Here is a 27,183-nt window from a genome sequence, read left to right as displayed (position 1 = left end):
ATTATTTACTTAACAAACAGGAAGATATTTCTGTCCTGCTAATGCTGTGTTTTATGGTCTCCACTCTAGCACCCTGCAGCTAGTCTGGGTGTTGAGGACATGGGTTCTACGAGAGATAGCTTGAAGCTGACAAAAAAAAATATGTGTATATATATATATATATATATTTTACCTTTATTTAACTAGGCAAGTCAGTTAAGAACAAATTCTTATTTTCAATGATGGCCTAGGAACAGTGGGTTAACTGCCTGTTCAGGGGCAGAACGACAGATTTGTACCTTGTCAGCTCGGGGATTTGAACTAGCAACCTTCCGGACTTGTGTTGGTGATAAAAACCTAAAAGCTAGCATTCTATAGACAAGATGTGGTCTGTGTGACTCGAGATAGAGAGAGCCTGGAAGAATTAAGAATAATGTTGCCTCATCTTCCTGGCGTCTGGGAAACTAAGTAAAAGACCATCCTGTGTAGATAACCAAGGTGGCTTATGGGAAGGTTAGAAGTGACTGACTAAGCAATCTTGGTATCAGCTATATAAAAACTGTGCGTTGTCTGTAAAGGCTAGACTCTCAGCCTAACAGTCAGTCAAGACTGGTGGGCTGACTGTCTCATTATTGCAATAATTAATTGATGTTAAATAAAGATGATTGTTTGAAGAAATGACTAAGACCAAGTCTCTCTCAGTACTGAATTTCCACAACACTTTTCTGTGGGAATGAAAAGCCAGTGACTGTTCATTATTTCATGACCCGCCACCACTCCTGTCTCACTCAGGCATCCTGATGGGTCAGAGGTCAAAGCCCCCCCCCCCTCCCAGGATAAACTGATGAAGGTCACCCAGACTGTCCGTCTCAAATTATATTTTAGGGTCACACAGAGCACAAAATGGCCTCTGTATTCTTTTATCAACTTCAGAACTCTTCATTAAGATAATAGAATGGGCTGCATTTCTAAAGGCATCTACAGAGAGACATCTGTACTCTGCCCACAAATCACATTGGTCTGGTTAGGGAACCCAGAGTGGTAGGACAAAGAAAAGCAGAAGTAAGCTTTTACTTGGGCATCTCTGCAGGCAAATGAACCTTAATGAAATCATGGAGTGAAATATGACATGGTAATTGAGTTACGGAGAGGGGAGGGCAGAACGGCAGCCAACTCTTACCTACTCCTGTCCTGTACCCATGGCTCCCTGCCACAACCTGAGCCCTCAATCTTCTGCCTCAGAGACACAAGCGCACGCACACACACACACACACCTGAGAGATCATACAATTCCTTTGTTTGCTTTTCAGTTGATAACAATTCCTTTGTTTGCTTTTCAGTTGATTAGGGCATTTACAAGAATAATGTTACTGCTCGTGAGGTAGACCATCAGGCTGACTATAGAAGACTAGGCCAAATCCGGGGGAGTTGATGACAATTCTAGCTGTGGTGTGTTCAGTTCAAGACTCTGTCTCTCTGAGGATATTTATGCCCTGCCAATACATGAAATAGTACAGACAGACACAGCACTTTGTCAGCAGCTGCCTGCTGACAGTCTTTTCTCTGCTTGATGCAGGTCCACTGCTGTGCAATGTGTTCTCTTCCTTCCTGAGAGAACGTCAACAGAATTTCCGTAACTGTCAGTCTGCTCCCCACCACACACCAACCATCCAATCACTGTCAACGACAGAGGAGACTCCTCTACTCGGGGATGCTGACAAACCCCTGACTCCCAGCCCCATGTCAGACCAACCAGATGCCCTGACACTAACTACAGAGTATTGACTCTGGTCAAAAATGTGTACGCAACCATTTGATGTGAGTTCCTTGGCTGAGTAAATAGCTTGTAGCAGTCAACAGCTTCCATTTTCTCATCTTTATTTTGATCTCAATAATGCATGTCTGTGTCAAACATGTTTTAATTATGAAATCAGAGAGGAGTTTTGAAATCCTGATATGCGAGTGCATTCACCACCAAAAAGCATTGTGTAATGTTATCACATGCTACCAGTGTACCTACAGCATACAGTACACTCATATTAGCCAAACTAATGGATATTTCATGTGTTTATACACGGTGCAATGGATAATACATTTATACCTGTCATATAAAAGTTGACGTAATATTCAGTCCTTACAGTTATACAGTTACATTAACAAGAACCATCAATATTTCTTTAAAAGCATATACCTTGTCGAGAGTTGACTAATATTTACTTACAGCATGTAGGCTTCATTCACAGCCTCCTTTGGCAAATCGGTTGCATTTTAAACTTGTAAATTACAGTACCACTAACATGCAGATGTAACATTTAGAACAGTCTTGAAATGACATATTTTCATACATCCACTTTTACGTGAGCAACAATATTTTCCTAAGTGTGGGTGAGGTTAAAGGTCGGCCTCCGTTGGCACGGCGACCTATAGCTTGTGGTAAAGAACAGCTTATCCTGAAACGTTCTCTTAAACTACTGAGGGAATACAGGAAGTACTGCAGACTACAACTATAGTGTTCAGTTCTCCACTGAGTGGTGCAGTAGTTCTGCTCCAGTTATATAAGCAGGCAGGCTGGAGGTATCAAGAGGAGTGCTGCTATAAATACGAGACAGGAAGATGTCCAGAGCTTTCTAACTGATGCACCGTAGACTGTCATAAGGTTTCCCACCCTAACTATCGGAATTCACTTCCTACCAATTAGCAGCTAAAAAAGCTTCCTGTTCTGCAATGAGGAAATGATTTAAGAACATGTAGTAGTAGCAGTAATAATAACAGTTTGCCTGCCTTCACGTGTCATATCTCCCTGCAGACAGTAGTTCACTGAGGTCCTCCTCTTTACCTGGAGGACTGATGGCACGAGTCATCAACATGTACAGTAAGCACATCTGAGTGAGGAGGGGGACAGTTTAACAGTCAGTGTGCAGCATAGACTCATTGGTCTCATCTGTGTTCTACAGTGGATATGAGGGAGGATTTCTCTGAAAACATTATGTTAGAGGTTCCTGAGTTAAACCGTGGAAATGTCAATCTAAACTAAAGCAAAGCTTGACCTTGCCCACAATGTCCACATTCTGAACGGCCCTCTTCAACTACAGTACAGTGCCATCAAAAGCTAAGAGCGCACGGGCCTGGCTGTCCAAATGGCACACTATCCCCTATATAGTGCACTACTTTTAACCAGGGCCCATAGGACTCTTGTCACAAGTAGTGCACTACATAGGGAATAGGGTGTCATTTGGGACAACAGCTGTTCAGTTCTACCAGAAGGTGAGGGTTCCCAGTCTATCAGCTTGGCTGCTATTTCCACAGGCAGTCATCTTGGCTTAATGCTACTACTGTACAGTACATAGCTTTACTGTTCTTCTGAAGAGGATCTGACCAAGGCTTCAGATCTGCCTCTTCAGTACAGACTGACCAAGGCTTAAGATCTGCCTCTTCAGTACAGACTGACCAAGGTTTAAGATCTGCCTCTACAGTACAGACTGACCAAGGCTTAAGATCTGCCTCTACAGTACAGACTGACCAAGGCTTAAGATCTGCCTCTTCAGTACAGACTGACCAAGGTTTAAGATCTGCCTCTTCAGTACAGACTGACCAAGGCTTAAGATCTGCCTCTTCAGTACAGACTGACCAAGGTTTAAGATCTGCCTCTACAGTACAGACTGACCAAGGCTTAAGATCTGCCTCTACAGTACAGACTGACCAAGGTTTAAGATCTGCCTCTTCAGTACAGACTGACCAAGGCTTAAGATCTGCCTCTTCAGTACAGACTGACCAAGGCTTAAGATCTGCCTCTTCAGTACAGACTGACCAAGGCTTCAGTACAGACTGACCAAGGCTCTCAGAATCCTCCTGAATACTGTATAACATGTACTAACATGCCCCTGCTGTCCTGATTAGTACAATTATAACATACAATATACTCCCTACGTACAATTGGAGACGTATACCTACTATATATACACAGTACGAAGCTCATGACAACGATAGTAAGTATTGTGATTGGTTAAATGCCTAGGTAATGACATCTGTGGCCATGGTCTCACAGCAATCTCAGCCTCATGCAAATGCTACAGTACATGACGTCATTGACATTGCAGTAAAATACACAGCACCCTACTTCTGATTGTTCAGACCTGGTTCTCTCTTCTTTAACAGTTCTACGTCGAGGTAAATATGGCTTCCGGCTCCACCCACGAGTCTCTCACTTTCTCAGAGCTTTCCCATTGGCTGTCTTTCCCTTCCTGGCTGTCTCTCATTTGACCGCCTCTCGTTCAGCGGCTGGTCCTATCAGTTGGGCAGAGCCTCTTCAGTCTTGAGTTGAGTTTTATTTAAGACAAAGTGAAATTGTCCAGTGCGAATGGATGAGGGGACGTTTTACTGGCCCCGGCTCCCCTCCTCGGGAGCTACATGGCTTCAGCAGCGATACAACAGAGTTAGTGTGTGTAGTTTTAGTTATTTTGTCAGGCTTAGTCCAGTTTGTCAACACTTCCTTTTTGAGTCTCTTGTTTGCAGTGTTGTTGTTGATCTTTTATTTGCATTACCGTCATCCTGTTCAGTACCAAGGCAAACAAGACAAGAAGGATCCCACTGCTGTGTCCAGGGTCCTCCTCATGTGAAATACTTGCAGTTTGTAGAGTCAATGACACAGTACGGAGTGCATCTGAGACGACCATAAGACCTGGGAATCAAGGAGAATTAGAACCCTCTGTCAACTAATCATGACAATGGCAGACAGTTACTGCTTCATAGGGAACACAAAGTTATGAGGTTACGTACAGTAAGATATGGAAAGCAGACAAGAATGGATCAAGCCAGTAAGCCTACTAACCCTGGGAGATATGAGTTGCATGTCTGATAGCCAAAGTCCTTTCCATCACATTCCTCGGCCCCGTCGTAGCGATAACCATCTCCACAGTAAGCATGTTTACACTCTGAGGAGGAAGGGATGGAGAGAGAAACAGAGGGGGAGAAAAATAGAGACACGCGGAGAGAGAAAGACACAGAGAGACAGGGAGAGATCAATAGCCATTCAAACCAGACCGGTGCTTCTGTGTGTCATCAATAGCATTATCATTTAACAAGTGCATTTATCCAAATCAACTTCCCATGCGGTAACTGAACCCACAACAAACAGAACCATCAGCAGAACCAAACCACGAATCTGGTTCATCCACTCTGATAACATGACTTACTGACGCAGCCGTCGGTGACAATCCTATTCCCGTCGTCACATTCCTCCCCACTGGGAATCTGAACGATCCCGTCGCCACAGTAACCCTCCTGTTCCGGAGCGTTCTCCGTAGACTGGAACGGCGTCAGCTGGAAGAAAGAAGTCTTTTACAGAGATTAGAAACTAAAACTAACCAAATGAAATAAAACTGTAACTTAAAGATGAACCTTGCCAGGCAATACTGTAAGCACTTAGACATATCCCGTTTAGAAGATAGTGTATCAAGTGAGGTACCTGAATGGGCAGCCATCCGCTGGTGTCTTTGAAGTAAAGCGATCTCTGGTCTTTCCGGAAGGCTAGGGCATTGTCCGTATGAAGACGATCTAGTTCTTCTTGATTGTTTACCACAAATATCTGTATGAGAAACAAAAAAATAAATTCTGGGTGAGACACATTAAAGACTAATTTGGCCTATTAAGTGCCTTAGCTGAGGCAAGTTTCTGATTCGCAATAAATGTTGATCATGTGTTACTTGTGTTGCCTGCTCACCGCCGGCACTTTGGCGTAGTCGCTCCTGGAACTATGTTCATCAAACTGTGGACTCTTCACACTAATGGAGTTACAGCTGCAAGGTCCAGGAAGACCTGGTAGCCCCCTCTCACCTTTCGTTCCAACCACGTAGAGTCCTGAACAAGAAATAAACATTTAGATCATATATTATCAATGTAGGCATATGTACAAAAAGTGATGTACACATGAAACCATCTCTATATCACAGAGTACCACATTCAGAGACAGCCATGAGCGAGGTCACAGGGACTATATGTTATAAATACCTCTGCTGAAATGCACTGTCCTGGCCCCCTCGTCTATCTATGAAGTTGGTAAAGCAATCAAATTAATTTGCGCAGACACCTGAACAAGACACCAGCTGTCACAGTTTAATTACATGGTGTCATAATGTTTGTAAATATGTAAGGAGCTTCTTGGCCCACTATGAATTTGTTTTAAGGACATGATGTCATGGCTTTAGCATCCGTCCCATCCCAGATCCCCCCGCCACCCCCCTCATGGTATCTGTTACACCTCAGGAGGGGGAGAGAGGGGCGGTGATCAGGTTCCTCTGAAGCTAAATAAGCTCTCTGGTGTTACCTCCTGCTGTGTTTTAATGTCTGCTTCCTTTCGCTGATGCTGATGCCTGCCTGAAGCTTCTCATACCCATCCCTGAAGCTTCTCAGACCCATACCTGAAGCTTCTCACACCCATCCCTGAAGTTTCTCAGACCCATACCTGAAGCTTCTCACACCCATCCCTGAAGCTTCTCAGACCCATACCTGAAGCTTCTCACACCCATCCCTGAAGCTTCTCAGACCCATCCCTGAAGCTTCTCACACTCATCCCTGAAGCTTCTCACACCCATCCCTGAAGATTCTCACACCCATCCCTGAAGCTTCTCACACCCATCCCTGAAGCTTCTCACACCCATCCCTGAAGCTTCTCACACTGACGGGACCTCATATTAAACCTCAAAATGTACTTTCCAGTGAGATTCTCCATTTTGCCTTTCTTTTAATTACAGGACAAGGTTTTAATAATCTAGGTCTGAGAAACTAGCCTTCAGAGTCCAGAAAATGGGCAGAGCCTCCAACAAAGAACATACCAATCACTCTAAATCTGACTCGATGTTCTTCCCTGGAATTCATCCAGGTACACACTCAGACTGCATATCACAGACTGGCAACAGATTAGCATGTTAGCCCAGCCACACTCCCTAGCCCTACAGCGGTCTCTAAAGAAGCGAAGCTCAGATGGGAGAGCTGATGGAGGTAGAGTCCTTACCTGAGGCTGGGAGACCTGGGGGACCAGGGTGGCCTGGGGGCCCCTGAGGACCTGCTGGACCTAGAGGGCCGATAATCCCATTGTCGCCCTTCCCTCCCTGTTTAATCAGACAAGAAAAATACCACATGTAAAAACATCGACAGACAAACATATGGTAAACCTTTAGTGGTCGAAACATGTCACCACATCATAGTGATTTGAAGTTACAGTATGTTGCTCAAAGAGGGCAGCAGGTAGCATAGTGGTTAGAGCGTTGGACTAGTAATCGAAAGGTTGCTAGATCAAATCCCCGAGCTGACATGGTCAAAATCTGTTGTTCTGCCCCTGAACAAGGCAGTTAACCCACTGTTTCTAGGCCGTCATTGAAAATAAGAATTTGTTCTTAACTGACTTCCCTAGTTAAATAAAGGTAAAAAAAACCTTTTTTAATCACAGCTTCTAACAGCATATGATATTAAGTAATTAAGATCCAAGTAAGATCCTAATACAGTATATCTCTCACCTGTTTAATAAACAAAACACATCTTTAATACAGCATCTCTCACCTGTTTAATACAGCATCTCTCACCTGTTTAATACAGCATCTCTCACCTGTTTAATACAGCATCTCTCACCTGTTTAATACAGTATCTCTCTCACCTGTTTAATACAGTATCTCTCTCACCTGTTTAATACAGCATCTCTCTCACCTGTTTAATACAGCTTCTCTCTCACCTGTTTAATACAGCATCTCTCTCACCTGTTTAATACAGCATCTCTCACCTGTTTAATACAGTATCTCTCACCTGTTTAATACAGTATCTCTCTCACCTGTTTAATACAGCATCTCTCTTACCTGTTTAATACAGCATCTCTCACCTGTTTAATACAGCATCTCTCACCTGTTTAATACAGTATCTCTCACCTGTTTAATACAGCATCTCTCACCTGTTTAATACAGTATCTCTCTCACCTGTTTAATACAGTATCTCTCACCTGTTTAATACAGCATCTCTCTCACCTGTTTAATACAGCATCTCTCACCTGTTTAATACAGCATCTCTCACCTGTTTAATACAGTATCTCTCTCACCTGTTTAATACAGCATCTCTCACCTGTTTAATACAGCATCTCTCACCTGTTTAATACAGTATCTCTCTCACCTGTTTAATACAGCATCTCTCACCTGTTTAATACAGCATCTCTCACCTGTTTAATACAGTATCTCTCTCACCTGTTTAATACAGTATCTCTCTCACCAGTTTAATACAGTATCTCTCACCTGTTTAATACAGAATCTCTCTCACCTGTTTAATACAGCATCTCTCACCTGTTTAATACAGCATCTCTCTCACCTGTTTAATACAGTATCTCTCTCACCTGTTTAATACAGTATCTCTCTCACCTGTTTAATACAGTATCTCTCACCTGTTTAATACAGCATCTCTCACCTGTTTAATACAGTATCTCTCTCACCTGTTTAATACAGTATCTCTCTCACCTGTTTAATACAGTATCTCTCTCACCTGTTTAATACAGTATCCCTCTCACCTGTTTAATACAGTTTCTCTCTCACCTGTTTAATACAGTATCTCTCTCACCTGTTTAATACAGTATCTCTCTCACCTGTTTAATACAGTATCTCTCTCACCTGTTTAATACAGTATCTCTCTCACCTGTTTAATACCGTTTCTCTCTCACCTGTTTAATACAGTATCTCTCTCACCTGTTTAATACAGTATCTCTCTCACCTGTTTAATACAGTATATCTCTCACCTGTTTAATACAGTATATCTCTCACCTGTTTAATACAGTATATCTCACCTGTTTAATACAGTATATCTCTCACCTGTTTAATACAGTATATCTCTCACCTGTTTAATACAGTATATCTCACCTGTTTACTAATCAGGTATATCTCTCACCTGTTTTCTACAGTAACTATCTCACCTGTTTAATACAGTATCTCTCTCACCTGTTTAATACAGTTTCTCTCACCTGTTTACTAATAAATAATATCTCTCACCTGTTTACTAATCAGGTATATCTCTCACCTGTTTACTAATAAAGTATATATCTCACCTGTTTACTAAGAAAGTATATCTCTCACCTGTTTACTAATCAGGTATATCTCTCACCTGTTTACTAAGAAAGTATATCTCTCACCTGTTTACTAATCAGGTATATCTCTCACCTGTTTACTAATAATATATATCTCTCACTTGTTTACTAATAAAGTATATCTCTCACCTGTTTACTAATAAAGTATATCTCTCACCTGTTTACTAATAAAGTATATCTCTCACCTGTTTACTAATAAAGTATATCTCTCACCTGTTTATTAATCAGGTATATATCCCATCTGTTTACTAATAAAGTATATCTCTCACCTGTTTAATGATAAGATATATCTCTCACCTGTTTACTAATAAAGTATATCTCTCATCTGTTTACTAATAAAGTATATCTCTCAGCTGTTTACTAATAAAGTATATCTCTCACCTGTTTGCCCCTCTTCCCTGGTCTGCCCGTCGGTCCTCTATTCCCTGAGATTCCAGGTTCTCCCTTTGGACCCATTTCCCCCTGAGGACATAAACCACAGCACTCCATCAACAACAACATATGCCAGTACGTCATATAAATAATTGTGGTCCAGTTTAGAATTGTGTTCTTCAGTTATTACTGAGGGCCAGTTGATTCTGGTTCTATCCTGTTGTTCAATGAGCCTCCACTACACGTCACCCTACAATGACCTCCTCCTGCTCCTTCTCCCCTTCCTCCAGCTCCTCCACATCAACCCCAGCAGCCGATAAACATCAGATCATGTAACAAGATGTATGTCTCACTTTCTGTCCAAGCATTCCAGGGAAGCCCATTGTGCCCTTGTCTCCCTTCATCCCTCTCTCACTACGGTCACCACGGGAACCCTGATGAGACAGACAGGAGACAAAACAACTGTAAACAAAACATCCATAAACACACTGAAAACACACACATGTTGTTGAACCAACCCAGAGGAACTAAAATATGGTTTGTAATGTAATAGAATAAAAGAAAGCAGTCAAAAACATTTGAAGTAATCACCCACCTTTTCTCCTTTGTATCCAGGTAAACCCTAGGAAGGAAGATCAGAAGTCTGAAGTATAGAAATTATGAATAACATGATGGTTGAAATCAGACAATTTTCTCAGTGAAGGATGAAGGTTCACAGACCTTAGGTCCAAGAGGTCCTCTTGCTCCAGGTATTCCCATCAATCCACCATCTCCCTTCTCCCCCTGCCAGACACAAACGCACGCACGCGTGCACACACACACACACACACACACACACACGGCTCTGACAACACCGTCTTCATCTACCTTTACAAATAATATCATACAGATGTGGTATCTTAATTTTGATCACTCTGTCGCAGAGAATTTTCCTGCACCATAAGAAATTCAAATGAGCCTCATGATTTACATAAATTCACTGAAAACCCACAGTTCTCTTTCCCTTACTAGATCTTACTGCTAATATATAACCTGCTGTGGCCTATCAAAACTACAGTCCATTCTCATTAGAAATTATCACTTAAAAAAAAAAAAAAAATCCTCCTGCTGCAGGATTATTTTACTCCTCGAAACTGGTCAAATTAAGATCTAACACCTGTAGGTACAGGAACACACATATCTTATTGCATAATTTGTGTTCTATCATTTTTTTTCCATACTATGATACGGTATAATATCATATTGACATTTGGGCACCATGAAATAGGACTTACTCACCTTGGGCCCATTTGGTCCTGGCCACCCGGCTGGTCCCTGGCGCCCCGGGAGACCTGGAGGCCCCGTCCGACCCTGGTGGGCCACAACATAATTTCTTTAGCACAGGGTTCCCAAATTGTTTTTTTGCGTGGGTGACCCCTTATGTGATAGCAAATTCATCAGGGACAACCTCATAATATCAGAACACAAGTCCTACTTCAGAGTGGACTATAACTAGCATAGAAGCAGTTTTACTATGACTTCAAGTCTTGGGTTCCAGGAAATACATCTTTAAAGGCCCCTTTTAGCGTCAGAGAAGAAATTCTCATTACCTGGAATTCTACACATTTTGCCTTTGGGCATAGTGGCCATTTTAAAGTTGATTTCTTGCAATTCTAGTACCAGTGTACTAGAATGAGAGGCCTGTAATTTTCATCATAGGTACACTTCAACTATGACAGACAAAATGAGAAAAAGTAATCCAGAAAATCACATTGTAGGATTTTTAATGAATTTATTTGTAAATGATGGTGGGAAATAAGTATTTGGTCAATAACAAAAGTTTCTCAATACTTTGTTATATACCTTTTGTTGACAATGACAGAGGTCAAACGTTTTCTGTAAGTCTTCACAAGGTTTTCACACACTGTTGCTGGTATTTTGGCCCATTGCTCCATGCAGATCTCCTCTAGAGCAGTGATGTTTTGGGGCTGTTGCTGGGCAACACGGACTTTCAACTCCCTTCAAAGATTTTCTATGGGGTTGAGATCTGGACTCCTTCGTTGCCCGGGCGGTGTGTTTGGGATCATTGTCATGCTGAAAGACCCAGCCACATTTCATTTTCAATGCCCTTGCTGATGGAAGGAGGTTTTCACTCAAAATCTCACGATACATGGCCCCATTCATTCTTTCCTTTATCAGTCGTCCTGGTCCCTTTGCAGAAAAACAGCCCTAAAGCATGATGTTTCCACCCCCATGCTTCACAGTAGGTATGGTGTTCTTTGGATGCAACTCAGCATTCTTTGTCCTCCAAACACGACGAGTTGAGTTTTTACCAAAAAGTTCTATTTTGGTTTCATCTGACCATATGACATTCTCCCAATCTTCTTCTGGATCATCCAAATGCTCTCTAGCAAACTTCAGACAGGCCTGGACATGTACTGGCTTAAGCAGGGAGACACGTCTGGCACTGCAGGATTTGAGTCCCTGGCGGCGTAGTGTGTTACTGATGGTAGGCTTTGTTACTTTGGTCCCAGCTCTCTGCAGGTCATTCACTAGGTCCCCCCGTGTGGTTCTGGGATTTTTGCTCACCGTTCTTGTGATCATTTTGACCCCACGGGTGAGATCTTGCGTGGAGCCTCAGATCGAGGGAGATTATCAGTGGTCTTGTATGTCTTCCATTTCCTAATAATTGCTCCCACAGTTGATTTCTTCAAACCAAGCTGATTACCTATTGCAGATTCAGTCTTCCCAGCCTGGTGTAGGTCTACAATTTTGTAGCTTTTTGGTCTTGGCCATAGTGGAGTTTGGAGTGTGACTGTTTGGGGTTGTGGACAGGTGTCTTTTATACTGATAACAAGTTCAAACAGGTGCCATTAATACAGGTAACGAGTGGAGGACAGAGGAGCCTCTTAAAGAAGAATATACAGGTCTGTGAGAGCCAGAAATCTTGCTTGTTTGTAGGTGACCAAATACTTATTTTCCACCATAATTTGCAAATAAATTCATTAAAATTTTCTCATTTTGTCTGTCATAGTTGAAGTGTACCTATGATGAAAATTACAGGCTTCTCTCATCTTTTTAAGTGGGGGAACTTGCACAATTGGTGGCTGACTAAATACTTTTTTGCCCCACTGTATGCCAAAAAAATACTTGACAACTTATTTTTCCTGACTAAAGCTCTGGAAAAAAACGATAACTGTAACTTGATTTTAGTTGATAAAAATGTGACCAGATGAGAATTCCACACGAGACTAATGGACATTTAATTTGACATGAAGCTCCTTTTCATCTGTTTTGTCCAATCAGAAGTCAGGATATTTCATGCAACCCTCTCATTGGCAGAGTTGACATCTTTCAGTTGCGCGATCTGATTTAGCTGATCTGTCCGACTCTCCCACAAAGCTCCCAGGTGGTCTCTTCAGTCCATCTTTTGAACGGATGTGAAGCCAAGACACTTCACTTGTAACTAACCTCAACCAGAAACAATCATGTTTATTCTCTTTCTTACTTTCATGTAGGGAAGTTCTGTTTTGATATCATCAGAAGCTCTATTTTCCCATACAATAATATTTCTGGAATTTCTGGAAAGCTAAAATTCTCCCCTTCAATGAAACAATTGTTATTTACCCCTTCAACAGTCACGATGGGGAGAAAATCAGAGCTGTACATTTTATTTACCTGTAGCCCAGCCTTTATGGTTAATTATGGCTGGCTTTGGTTACAATCTGCCACAATATCAATGTGGCTAAACTATACCAGGGATAGTAGGCCTAGTGGGACAAGGCCACCTGAATGTAATCTACACCTTCATTAGGTTGATATACACTGAGCGTACCAAACATTAAGAACACCTTCCTAATATTGAGTTGCATCCCCCCTTTTGCCCTCAGAACAGTCTCAATTTGTCGGGGTATGGAGTCTACAAGGTGTCCAAAGTGTTCCACAGGGATGCAGGCCCATGTTGACTCCAATGTTTCCCACAGTTGTGTCAAGTTGGCTGGATGTCCTCTGCGTGGTGGACCATTATTGATACACACAGGAAACTGTTGAGAGTGAAAAACCCAGCAGCATTGCAGTTCTTGACACAAACCGGTGCGCCTGGCTCCTACTACCATACCCCATTCAAAGGCACTTAAATGTTTTGTCTTGCCCATTCACCCTCTGAATGGCACACATACAAAATCCATGTCCCAATTGTCTCAAGGCTTAAAAATCCTTCTTTAACCTGTCTCCTCCCCTTCATCTACACTGACTGAAGTGGATTTAACAAATTACATCAATAAGGGATCATAGCATTCACCTGGATTCACCTGGTCAGTCTACGTTATGGAAATAACACTCTCTTCAAACAATAGCATGGTATTCTTTCACTGTAATAGCTACTGTAAATTGGACAGTGCAGTTCGATTAACAAGAATTTAAGCTTTCTGCCAATATCAGATATGTCTATGTTCTGGGAAATGTTCTTGTTACTTACAACCTCAGGCTAATGTGATTAGCATATGTTAGCTCAACCTTCCGGAGGGGGACTCACCAATCCTGTAGAGGTTATGGAAAGAGCATAATGTTTTGTCCACTCAGTGTAAATTGTTATTATGTTGTTTGAGTGTCATTTCTATATAGACGACACTTTCTCATTCTGAACTTCTGACAAGAGTGGAATGGGTGTGGCTTCGTGAAAATGACCACATGAGCAGCTGCCTCTCACCGATTTGACAGCTCTAACAGAGTTACACCTCTGACACCGCCAAAACATCAGCTATGTGGGTGTCGGATATCGCCTGTTAACACTTAATCTGATTAAATCTAGGTCTAAGACTAAAACAGGTGACCAAATTAGTTCTACCCATTTTGCCATGGACACAGAGAAAATGTTGCCGTTTTAGACATAAATTACAGTGCCATTATGTTCAAAACAACATTTTGGGGAATACAAGAAGAATTTAGTTAAAGAAATGTATAATTGATGGAGAACTGTGGATATCTATATACCGATGAACCTCCCAGTCCCAGGCTGTGCATCTAAGGTTTAACAGAAATTGTGGTTGAATAATATATTGTATTGTATTGCACCCTCTAGTCTAAACACTTTTCACAGATCCCTTCTGCAAAATGTGTTTAATCGGTTGTTGGTAGCAATATTAATACAAAATATATTGTATTAATGAATGTATTATTATTGTTAAAAAAATAAGAATCATGCCGCAGACCCCCTGCAGTACCTCCACTTTGGAAATGCCTGATTTAGCAGATTTTTTACAGTTATCACACAATAATGGTTGGAGCAGACTTTTTACAGTTATCACACAGTAATGGTTGGAGCAGACTTTTTACAGTTGTCACACAGTAATGGTTGGAGCAGACTTTTTACAGTTATCACACAGTAATGGTTGGAGCAGACTTTTTACAGTTATCACACCGTACTGGTTGGAGCAGACTTTTTACAGTTATCACACCGTACTGGTTGGAGCAGACTTTTTACAGTTATCACACAGTAATGGTTGGAGCAGACTTTTTTAATATATTTTTTTACCCCTTTTTCTCCCCAATTTCATGGTATCCAATTGTTGTAGTAGCTACTCCCGTACGGGCTCGGGAGAGACGAAGGCTGAATGTCATGCGTCCTCCGATACACAACCCAACCAGCCGTACTGCTTCTTAATACAGCGCGCATCCAACCCGGAAGCCAGCCGCACCAATGTGTCGGAGGCTACACCGTGCACCTGGCAACCTTGGCTAGTGCGCACTGCGCCCGGCCCGCCACAGGAGTCGCTGGTGCGCGATGAGACAAGGAGATCCCTACCGACCAATCCCTCCCTAACCCGGACGACGCTAGACCAATTGTGCGTCGCCCCACGGACCTCCCGGTCGCGGCCGGTTACGACAGAGCCTGGGCGCGAACCCAGGGACTCTGATGGCACAGCTGGCGCTGCAGTACAGCACCCTTAACCACTGCGCCACCCGGGAGGCCGGAGCAGACTTTTTACAGTTATCCCACAGTAATGGTTGGAGCATACTTTGTGGAATGGTATCAAATACATCAAACACATGGCTTCCATGGTTTCCATGTGTTTGATGCCATTCCATTTGTGGCGTTCCGGACGTTATTATGAGCCGTCCTCCCCTCAGCAGCCTCCTGTGTACGGTACATAGGGTATGTGTGGGAATAGCTGAGCCATATCAGAACTGTTAGAACACTACTTTAACCAGACCAGAAGTTCTGAACTGACTAGAAAACACAGGGCATGAAGACTGCCGTATACAAAGAAATTACCAGCTGACCTGGCATCATTTAAATAAAGAAAATAAGTATTGAATGAATCAGCAGCTATCCATGTAAGCTGTGTAGTGTACAGTATAATATTTCCATGTGTAATATCATAGAAGTAGCATATAGCAGGAGTTACAAACATGATTGTTCTGAATAGTTACAGAGAATTCCATAAGCCGATCGGGATGTTGACATGACAACCTGTGTTCTGTATTTACCCTGGTCCGCCATGTGGAGAGAGAGAAGGACTTTAACAAGGTCTGTCACTCTGTCCGCTTTAATTAAATGATAGGCCGTATATATAGAACAGGAAGGCCCTCTGCTTGTGGGAAATAAAATGATTTATGGTCTGGCTCGAGCACTAAGCTAAATTGCACTGCAATGCTGCTGCTGTACACAGCCAGCCCTGCAGCTCAGACAGAGCAGGGCAGTGACTGAGGACACGTTCCAAATGGCACCCTATTCTCTATATAGCGCACTACTTTTGACCATGGGTCCTGGTCAAAAGTAGTCAACTATAAAGGGAATAGGGTGCCATTTGGGACGCATTGTGAAGCTCTCCCAACGGAACTGTTTTAATACATAACTGCAGCCACCAATTGATTAAGACCACACTTCTCTTCTGACAGGTCTCACTCTTCCCCTGTCCCTCCGACAATCTTCTATTTTCTATGCTATACATCTCTATGTGAAGGTGCTGTAACGCTGCACCCTCCTGAACAGGGCCCAGTGAATCTGGATAGGTTTCAGGAGCTAACAGGGTGACCATAAGTTCCCCATCTGTTAGAGGAGACATGGGACGGGGTGGGAGGTTTATCCACTCTCCTCTACAACTCAGCAGAATGATTCTATGCATCTTCTATCTCAGCGGCTCTCTCTGTGTCCTAGCTGTACTGGCATCGTGTCAAGGTTGTGCTGCTTGTCTTTCTCTCTCTGTGTCCTAGCTGTCCTGGCATCGTGTAAAGGTTGTGCTGCTTGTCTTGCTCTCTCTGTGTCCTAGCTGTCCTGGCATCGTGTCAAGGTTGTGCTGCTTGTCTTTCTCTCTCTGTGTCCTAGCTGTCCTGGCATCGTGTAAAGGTTGTGCTGCTTGTCTTGCTCTCTCTGTGTCCTAGCTGTTCTGGCATCGTGTACAGGTTGTACTGCTTGTCTTTCTCTCTCTGTGTCCTAGCTGTCCTGGCATCGTGTCAAGGTTGTGCTGCTTGTCTTGCTCTCTCTGTGTCCTAGCTGTCCTGGCATCATATCAAGGTTGTGCTGCTTGTCTTTCTCTCTCTGTGTCCTAGCTGTCCTGGCATCGTGTCAAGGTTGTGCTGCTTGTCTTGCTCTCTCTGTGTCCTAGCTATCCTGGCATCGTATCAAGGTTGTGCTGCTTGTATTTCTCTCTCTGTGTCCTAGCTGTCCGGGCATCGTGTCAAGGTTGTGCTGCTTGTCTTGCTCTCTCTGTGTCCCAGCTGTTCTGGCATTGTGTACAGGTTGTGCTTCTTGTCTTTCTCTCTCTGTGTCCTAGCTGTCCTGGCATCGTGTCAAGGTTGTGTTGCTTGTATTTCTCTCTCTGTGTCCTAGCTGTCCTGGCATTGTGTCAAGGTTGTGTTGCTTGTCTTTCTCTCTCTGTGTCCCAGCTGTCCTGGCATTGTGTCAAGGTTGTGCTGCTTGTCTTGCTCTCTCTGTGTCCTAGCTGTCCTGGCATCGTGTCAAGGTTGTGCTGCTTGTCTTTCTCTCTCTGTGTCCTAGCTGTCCTGGCATCGTGTCAAGGTGGTGCTGCTTGTCTTGCTCTCTCTGTGTCCCAGCTGTTCTGGCATTGTGTACAGGTTGTGCTTCTTGTCTTTCTCTCTCTGTGTCCTAGCTGTCCTGGCATCGTGTAAAGGTTGTGCTGCTTGTCTTTCTCTCTCTGTGTCCCAGCTGTCCTGGCATCGTGTAAAGGTTGTGCTGCTTGTCTTGCTCTCTCTGTGTCCTAGCTGTCCTGGCATCGTGTAAAGGTTGTGCTGCTTGTCTTGCTCTCTCTGTGTCCTAGCTGTTCTGGCATCGTGTACAGGTTGTGCTGCTTGTATTTCTCTCTCTGTGTCCCAGCTGTCCTGGCATCGTGTAAAGGTTGTGCTGCTTGTCTTGCTCTCTCTGTGTCCTAGCTGTTCTGGCATCGTGTACAAGTTGTGCTACTTGTCTTTCTCTCTCTGTGTCCTAGCTGTCCTGGCATTGTGTCAAGGTTGTGCTGCTTGTCTTTCTCTCTCTGTGTCCTAGCTGTTCTGGCATTGTGTACAGGTTGTGCTGCTTGTCTTTCTCTCTCTGTGTCCTAGCTGTTCTGGCATCGTGTACAGGTTGTGCTGCTTGTCTTTCTCTCTCTGTGTCCTAGCTGTCCTGGCATCGTGTCAAGGTTGTGCTGCTTGTCTTGCTCTCTCTGTGTCCTAGCTGTTCTGGCATCGTATCAAGGTTGTGCTGCTTGTCTTTCTCTCTCTGTGTCCTAGCTGTCCTGGAGTCGTGTAAAGGTTGTGCTGCTTGTCTTGCTCTCTCTGTGTCCTAGCTATCCTGGCATCGTATCAAGGTTGTGCTGCTTGTCTTTCTCTCTCTGTGTCCTAGCTGTCCTGGCTTCGTGTACAGGTTGTGCTGCTTGTCGTTCTCTCTCTGTGTCCTAGCTGTCCTGGCATCGTGTCAAGGTTGTGCTGCTTGTCTTTCTCTCTCTGTGTCCTAGCTGTCCTGGCATCGTGTAAAGGTTGTGCTTCTTGTCTTGCTCTCTCTGTGTCCTAGCTGTCCTGGCATCGTGTCAAGGTGGTGCTGCTTGTCTTGCTCTCTCTGTGTCCTAGCTGTCCTGGCATTGTGTAAAGGTTGTGCTGCTTGTCTTTCTCTCTCTCTGTATCCTAGCTGTCCTGGCATCGTGTCAAGGTTGTGCTGCTTGTCTTGCTCTCTCTGTGTCCTAGCTGTCCTGGCATCGTGTACAGGTTGTGCTGCTTGTCTTTCTCTGAATGTCATAATGCTCATAACCAGGCAGCGGGCGGACAGACGGGCGGCGGGGACGTGAGTTACAGCCCACCAGACAGACTGAGGAGGGACTGGATCTCATTTTTCAGCAAATCCACTTAGCAGAGCTAATAGAATGATCAATGGGTGCTCTCACCTTTTGTCCAGGTCGTCCCAGTTCTCCCTGGCAACAAGATCGTTGGATGGAGGTGGAGAGAGAGAGCGAAGAAGAGAGACAAAGAGACAGACAGAGATATAACTACTGATTTTTTATACAAGGCCTTTCCGCTTCGTATAATGGTAGTTTTCAATCATTCACTAAACATCTAATGCAAAAACAACTGTTTATAAATGACACTTACCTTTTCACCTTTTGGTCCCGTCAGACCTGGTAGCCCAGCTGGACCCTGTAGAAGGTCAACAATAATCAGATATCTAACCAATCAGAACATGGGCTTTTTCTGTCTTTATGCCATCAACTGATTATTTACAATCCCAGTAATATTCTAAATATTATTTCCCTTCACAATGTCATGTTAATGAGTAGGTACAGGATCCATACGGACACCAAATGTGTTTGTTGTTAGCTTCCTTAGCAGTCAGCTAACTCCGGTGCCATACTGTATAGGCTAAATTGTGTATGAATACAGATGTGAAAAACAAATCTGAAGAGTTTACCAATCATGCTCTCCTCTCCCTGACAGAATGCCATCTAGGCAAGTGGCCATTTATAGGACTCTGGAATTACTATAGGATCTTCTGCATTACAACACCACCACCACCCTCCACACAGCAACACCACCACCACCCTCCACACAGCAACAACACCACCACCCTCCACACAGCAACAACACCACCACCCACCCTCCACACAGCAACAACACCACCACCCACCCTCCACACAGCAACAACACCACCACCCACCCTCCACACAGCAACAACACCACCCACCCTCCACACAGCAACACCACCACCACCCTCCACACAGCAACAACACCACCCACCCTCCACACAGCCACACCACCACCACCCTCCACACAGCAACAACACCACCCACCCTCCACACAGCAACACCACCACCACCCACCCTCCACACAGCAACACCACCACCACCCACCCTCCACACAGCAACAACACCACCACCCACCCTCCACACAGCAACAACACCACCACCCACCCTCCACACAGCAACAACACCACCACCCACCCTCCACACAGAAACAACACCACCACCCACCCTCCACACAATAACACCACCACCCACCCTCCACACAGCAACAACACCACCACCCACCCTCCACACAATAACACCACCACCCACCCTCCACACAGCAACACCACCACCACCCTCCACACAGCAACACCACCACCCACCAACCCTCCACACAGCACCACCACCCACCCACCCTCCACACAGCAACATCACCACCCACCCTCCACACAGCAACACCACCACCCACCCTCCACACAGCAACAACACCACCACCCACCCTCCACACAACACCACCACCCACCAACCCTCCACACAGCACCACCACCCACCCACCCTCCACACAGCAACATCACCACCCACCCTCCACACAGCAACAACACCACCCCCACCCTCCACACAGAAACAACACCACCACCCACCCTCCACACAGCAACAACACCACCACCCACCCTCCACACAGCAACAACACCACCACCCACCCTCCACACAACACCACCACCCACCAACCCTCCACACAGCACCACCACCCACCCACCCTCCACACAGCAACAACACCACCCCCACCCTCCACACAGAAACAACACCACCACCCACCCTCCACACAGCAACACCACCACCACCCACCCTCCACACAGCAACAACACCACCACCACCCTCCACACAGCAACAACACCACCACCCTCCACACAATAACACCACCACCCACCCTCCACACAGCAACACCACCACCACCCTCCACACAGCAACAACACCACCCACCCTCCACACAGCAACACCACCACCACCCACCCTCCACACAGCAACAACACCACCACCCACCCTCCACACAGCAACAACACCACCACCCACCCTCCACACAGCAACAACACCACCACCCACCCTCCACACAGCAACAACACCACCACCCACCCTCCACACAGCAACAACACCACCACCCACCCTCCACACAATAACACCACCACCCACCCTCCACACAGCAACAACACCACCACCCACCCTCCACACAGCAACAACACCACCACCCACCCTCCACACAATAACACCACCACCCACCCTCCACACAGCAACAACACCACCACCCACCCTCCACACAGCAACACCACCACCCACCAACCCTCCACACAGCACCACCACCCACCCACCCTCCACACAGCAACATCACCACCCACCCTCCACACAGCAACACCACCACCCACCCTCCACACAGCAACAACACCACCACCCACCCTCCACACAACACCACCACCCACCAACCCTCCACACAACACCACCACCCACCCACCCTCCACACAGCAACACCACCACCCACCCTCCACACAGCAACACCACCACCCACCCTCCACACAGAAACAACACCACCACCCACCCTCCACACAGCAACACCACCACCACCCACCCTCCACACAGCAACAACACCACCCCCACCCTCCACACAGCAACAACACCACCCACCCTCCACACAGCAACACCACCACCCACCCTCCACACAGCAACAACACCACCACCCACCCTCCACACAGCAACAACACCACCACCACCCTCCACACAATAACACCACCACCCACCCTCCACACAGCAACACCACCACCCACCCTCCACACAGCAACACCACCCAACCTGGTGGGCGATACAGGAATTGACTCCCTCCACTCAATATGTCTTTCCATGCAGACTGTTTGGGTTGTTTCTAAGAATGGTGTGTGGAGGGACGGAGAGTCGTGGCAGTCAGTGGAAAAAGTCTATTTGCGTCGTGTCTAAATGTGGAGCATTAATGTGTTGCAGAGCTCCATGTAATCCCCATTCCTGTCCCCGTCCCGTCTCCGTCCCTGTCCCCGTCTCCGTCTCCATCTCCTTCCCAGTCTCTGTCCCTGTCCCGTCCCTGTCCCCGTCTCTGTCCCTGTCTCCGTCCATGTCCCCGTCCCTGTCCCCGTCTCCGTCCCTGTCCCCGTCCCTGTCTCTGTCCCTCTCTGTCCCTGTCCCTGTCTCCGTCCCCATCTCCGTCCCTGTCTCTGTCCCTGTCTCTGTCTCTGTCCCTGTCCCCATCTCTGTCCCTGTCTCTGTCCCTGTCTCTGTCCCCGTCCCCGTCTTCGTCCCCGTCCCCGTCTCCATCCCCGTCCCTGTCCCCATCTCCGTCCCCGTCCCTGTCCCTAGCTCTAGAGGAACAAGAGGAAGGAAGGAGAAGGAACTCACATGGGTCTCAGATGGTAAAGAGCTGATAGAGGTCTATAGAGGACTTAGCCAACCCCCCAACACCTGTCTACCACCATTACTGACAAGTAAGGAAGCTCAGGCAACTAACCATTGTCTCCACCTGATAAACCCTGATTAAATACTCTTCCAAATATCTGCATTATAACCGTATTATAACTGTATGGGCCATTATCGGGCTTAAAAAATATATATTGAATTGATGAAGCCAGTGGGATGACAACATTAACAGAGACATTTGGGGGTGGATAGGTTTACCTACCTGAGGACCGGGGGGTCCGTTGGGGCCAGGGGGTCCTGGGACACAGCTGGGCCCTTTCAGCTCCGTCCCTGTATCTGGATCTGGTCTGTGATCACCTCCCTTACTGGTCTCCTCATTCTAAACCAATCAAACAAAAACACTCTTCCATTCAATCAGTGCTCTATTTTATAATAAAATGATCAGTAGCCGTTTGTGGTACTGAAGTACAATTACAGTGCAGTTAAGATGTGGATCACTTATGCTCACTACTTGCCAATCAAAATGACAGCTGTGTGTCATGTCATCTGTCAATTTGAATTTCAGATTCTACACAATTATTCAGTGTCAACTCCTGCTCATCACCCCTCTTGAGTTTACAGTCCAGGCTCGAGACTGAGGGTTGTATCTCTGGGAAAGGGAAGGGGAATACCTAGTCAGTTGTACAACTGAATGCATTCAACTGAAATGTGTCTTCTGCATTTAATCCAACCCCTCTGAATTAGAGAATTAGAGAGGTGCGGGGGGGCTGCCTTAATCAACATCCACGTCATCGGCGCCCGGGGAACAGCAGCTGCCTTGCTCAGGGCCAGAACGACAGAGGACCCTCTAACAGGATAGACAGAGTCGTATCTCTGAGAGGACCATCTAACAGACATAGTTGTATCTCTGAGAGGACCCTCTAACAGACAGAGTTGTATCTCTGAGAGGACCCTCTAACAGGATATACAGAGTTGTATCTCTGAGAGGACCATCTAACAGACATAGTTGTATCTCTGAGAGGACCCTCTAACAGGATATACAGAGTTGTATCTCTGAGAGGACCATCTATGGTCGTATCACCTCATCAACCCTGATCTGCAGTCAGCACTGTTGGGAGACCAGTTAATCCATTGCTTCCTGCACACACCTACTCTATCATCAGAAATCCCTACTGCTCTTAGTCAGTGGCGGAGGAGGGCAAGAGTGAGGCTAAGTCAGAAATGACACACTGTTCCCTATACATTATAGTCCACTACTTTTGACCACAGCCCTATCAAATGTAGTACGCTAAATAGGGAATAGGGTGCCATTTGGAACGTAGCCAGGGAGTGAGGGTTGGACAGCACCCAAGGACAAATAAACAATCATACACCTGTCAAACGGGCAAGTCACATGACATTGGACTCACATGACCACCGGGGTGCCACAGTGAGGGAGGAGGGAATAGGGGGGGCGGGGGTGGACTCAGTAAACAGCAGGGGTTGAATTTCCTCTGCTGGTCCACGGCAGGTTGTTGTTGGAGAGCTGAGGAAAGTAGTGGACAGTATGGTAAGTCAGTCACATGGGAAATAAATACACACCGACCCTGCAGAGGATGCCCTTGTAATAGACATATTTCATTTGTTTGTCATGTTAACATCAGTGGGAAATTAAATGAATAGAGTCCGTGTCAAAACTAGTTGAAGGGGCTTAAAGAAAACTCAATGTTGGCTTATTTCTAACAGCATCAGAGTGGATGGTAAGGTGTGTAATAGAATCTGTATGTTACTGCATCCTGCAGAGGCAGAGAACAAACACCTCACTAACAAGCCACGAAGGAAAAGCTCCTGCATAGGGGCATTGGCAAAGAAGTGGTGTTGCAGCTGCCAAGTTAAAATCCACTCAATCAGCAGATCCTCCCCTTCACAAAAAACATCAGCTGAACTGAAAGTAATCTGTAAATGTATCCAAATGTACAGTTGTGGCCAAAAGTTTTGAGAATGACACAAATATTAATTTTCAAAGGCTGCTGCCTCATTTTGAATGATGGCAATTTGCATATACTCCAGAATGTTATGAAGAGTGATCAGATGAATTGCAATTAATTGCAAAGTGCCATGCAAATAAACTGAATCCCCCAAAAACATTTCCACTGCATTTCAGCCCTGCCACAAAAGGATCAGCTAACATCATGTCAGCGATTCTCTCGTTAACGCAGGTGTGAGTGTTGACGAGGACAAGGCTGGAGATCTCTGTCATGCTGATTGAGTTTGAATAACAGACTGGAAGCTTCAAAAGGAGGGTGGTGCTTAGAATCATTGCTCTTCCTCTGTCAATCATGGTTACCTGCAAGGAAACACGTGCCGTCATCATTGCTTTGCAAAAAAAGGGCTTCACAGGCAAGGTTATGGTTGCCAGTAAGATTGCACCTAAATCAACCATTTTCGGATCATCAAGAACTTCAAGGAGAGCGGTTCAATTGTTGTGAAGAAGGCTTCAGGGAGCCCAAGACATTCCAGCAAGCGCCAGGACCGTCTCCTAAAGTTGATTCAGCTGCGGGATCGGGGCACCACAGAGCTTGATCAGGAATGGCAGCAGGCAGGTGTGAGTGCATCTGCATGCACAGTGAGGCGTAGACTTTTGGGGGGTGGCCTGGTGTCAAGAAGGGCAGCAAAGAAGCCACTTCTCTCCAGGAAAAACATAAGGGACAGACTGATATTCTGCAAAAGGTACAGGGATTGGACTGCTGAGGACTGGGGTAAAGTCACTTTCTCTGATGAATCCCCTTTCCGATTGTTTGGGGCATCCGGAAAAAAGCTTGTCCGGAGAAGACAAGGTGAGCGCTACCATCAGTCCTGTGTCATGCCAACAGTAAAGCATCCTGAGACCATTCATGTGTGGGGTTGCATCTCAGCCAAGGGACTGGGCTCACTCACAATTTTTCCTAAGAACACAGCCATGAATAAAGAATAGTACCAACACATCCTCCGAGAGCAACTTCTCCCAACCATCCAGGAACAGTTTGGTGACAAACAATGCCTTTTCCAGCATGATGGAGCACCTTGCCATAAGGCAAAAGTGATAACTAAGTGGCTCGGGGAACAAAACATCGATATTTTCGGTTCATGGCCAGGAAACTCCCCAGACCTTAATCCCATTGAGAACTTGTGGTCAATCCTCAAGAGGTGGGTGGACAAACAAAAACCCACAAATTCTGACAAACTCCAAGCATTGATTATGCAAGAATGGGCTGCCATCAGTCAGGATGTGGCCCAGAAGTTAATTGACAGGATGCCAGGGCGGATTGCAGAGGTCTTGAAAAAGAAGGGTCAACACAGCAAATATTGACTCTTTGCATCAACTTCATGTAAATGTTAATAAAAGCCTTTGACCCTTATGAAATGCTTGTAATTATACTTCAGTATTCCATAGTAACATCTGACAAAAGTATCTAAAGACACTGAAGCAGCAAACTTTGTGGAAATTAATATTTGTGTCATTCTCAAAACTTTTGGCCAAGACTGTACAGTCTGGTAGGTTGTTGACAACACTAGACGCTAGAACTGGTATCTACATAGATATACAACAACAAGTAAAATAGCTCTACAAATCTAACACGTAATAACTAGAATCCAATAAGAACAGCAGAAATATTCCGACTGGGAGCTGTAACATGATACGTGGAGTCATCCACACCGGAGAGAGCTGCTCCTGGCTCTGACTGAATACACATATGAAGCACCATGCGCCTCCCTGTCAGGAACTGTCCACAGACGCTATTTATAGAGACATTTCCATTCTGACAGCATTTCATATTCCATAAATGAAGGGAAAATACACAGGAACACACACTTCTTCAAAAGTGCAAAGACAAATCAGGATAAGACACGACATGGGGTTTACCCAGGGTCGGACTGCAGCTTGTCAAAACCGTGCATGACATATTCCTGCACGCACACACACATATAAACACACACACACACACATATAAACACACACACATATAAACACACACACACACACATATAAACACACACACACACACACACACATATAAACACACACACACACACACATATAAACACACACACATATAAACACACACACATATAAACACACACACACACACACATATAAACACACACACATATAAACACACACACACACACATATAAACACACACACACACACACATATAAACACACACACATATAAACACACACACACACACACACATATAAACACACACACATATAAAACACACACACATATAAACACACACACACACACACATATAAACACACACACATGCATGAGTATGCGCATGTACACACACACACACACGGCTGGCTCTCTTACCTGCTGGGAATGAGAGAATATTGTCCAGGAAAGAGGACTGAGACAAGACATAACAAAACAATAGTGGAAGATAGAGTCCAAATGTGATAAGGATCATGCTGCTGTCAATACAATGCCCTCTGTCTCCAACTTGGGTTTACTGAGGAGCCACAGCAAAACGACTCCACTCTCACTCTCTGACTCTCTCTTGCCTACTGCCCTCAACAGCCCGCTCTCTCCTCTCTCAGTATCCCTGCGTCTTTAGGAGGGGGGTGCCTGCCAACCATTGCCCATTAAATCTCCTGCCTCAGTGAGCGCTAAATTTACAGGAGGCATCGTGTCAGCTGCTCTTTGTGACAATATTACAATCTTACTACTGCAAGGGATGCCTTTCTGAATCCTTTCCCCTCTCCTCTCATAAGGAAACAAGACGACACAACGACGACACAACATACTACATGGCTGGAATGTCATTGGAAAGACAAAGACCATACATACTATGTGGTCACTTCACAACTGTAGACAAATAAACAGAACACAATTTCACAAGGTATCTGATCTTGTACATGTTGCACAAGACAAGGAAAGATGAACACGGTTCTGTCATGAATGCATGCAAATCGCAAAGCACCTGTGTCGGGTTGTCACCGTAAAAAATATATAATCTAAAACATTTGTTAGATTATATGATTATCAGAAAAATAAGGTTTAGGTATTAAAAGTGCACCACATGGTTACGCAATGAATAGGACTCCACAGCATTCACCACAACGTCGGTCTCTAGGATA

The 27,183-nt window shown here is 45.1% G+C and overlaps 1 protein-coding gene across 2 annotated transcripts; it reads right to left on the bottom strand.

The window, feature by feature from the left end:
- Positions 1–1,984: 1,984 nt before the first annotated feature.
- LOC139387175 (acetylcholinesterase collagenic tail peptide-like) lies at positions 1,985–26,527 on the bottom strand. 2 transcript variants are annotated; one of them, XM_071133233.1, is made up of 16 exons: positions 26,417–26,527; positions 23,487–23,602; positions 22,340–22,456; positions 19,019–19,063; positions 18,814–18,840; positions 10,739–10,810; positions 10,181–10,243; positions 10,056–10,082; positions 9,814–9,894; positions 9,470–9,550; positions 6,989–7,085; positions 5,699–5,835; positions 5,444–5,563; positions 5,172–5,313; positions 4,808–4,910; positions 1,985–4,657 (listed from the first exon to the last, which is right to left on the bottom strand). In XM_071133233.1, exons 1-16 carry the CDS (start codon positions 26,511–26,513, stop codon positions 4,588–4,590), a joined length of 1,395 nt encoding a protein of 464 aa, XP_070989334.1. In that variant the 5' UTR covers positions 26,514–26,527; the 3' UTR covers positions 1,985–4,587. The 2 variants fall into 2 exon arrangements, with proteins under 2 accessions (XP_070989334.1, XP_070989344.1); XM_071133243.1 differs by having other exon boundaries at positions 5,172–5,298.
- Positions 26,528–27,183: the final 656 nt, after the last annotated feature.

Source organism: Oncorhynchus clarkii, chromosome 3, assembly GCF_045791955.1.
Source record: "Oncorhynchus clarkii lewisi isolate Uvic-CL-2024 chromosome 3, UVic_Ocla_1.0, whole genome shotgun sequence".
Classification (NCBI taxonomy): Eukaryota; Metazoa; Chordata; class Actinopteri; order Salmoniformes; family Salmonidae; genus Oncorhynchus; species Oncorhynchus clarkii.
Note: the sequence above shows the minus strand (reverse complement) of the source record. Positions and strands in the feature narration are given on the sequence as shown.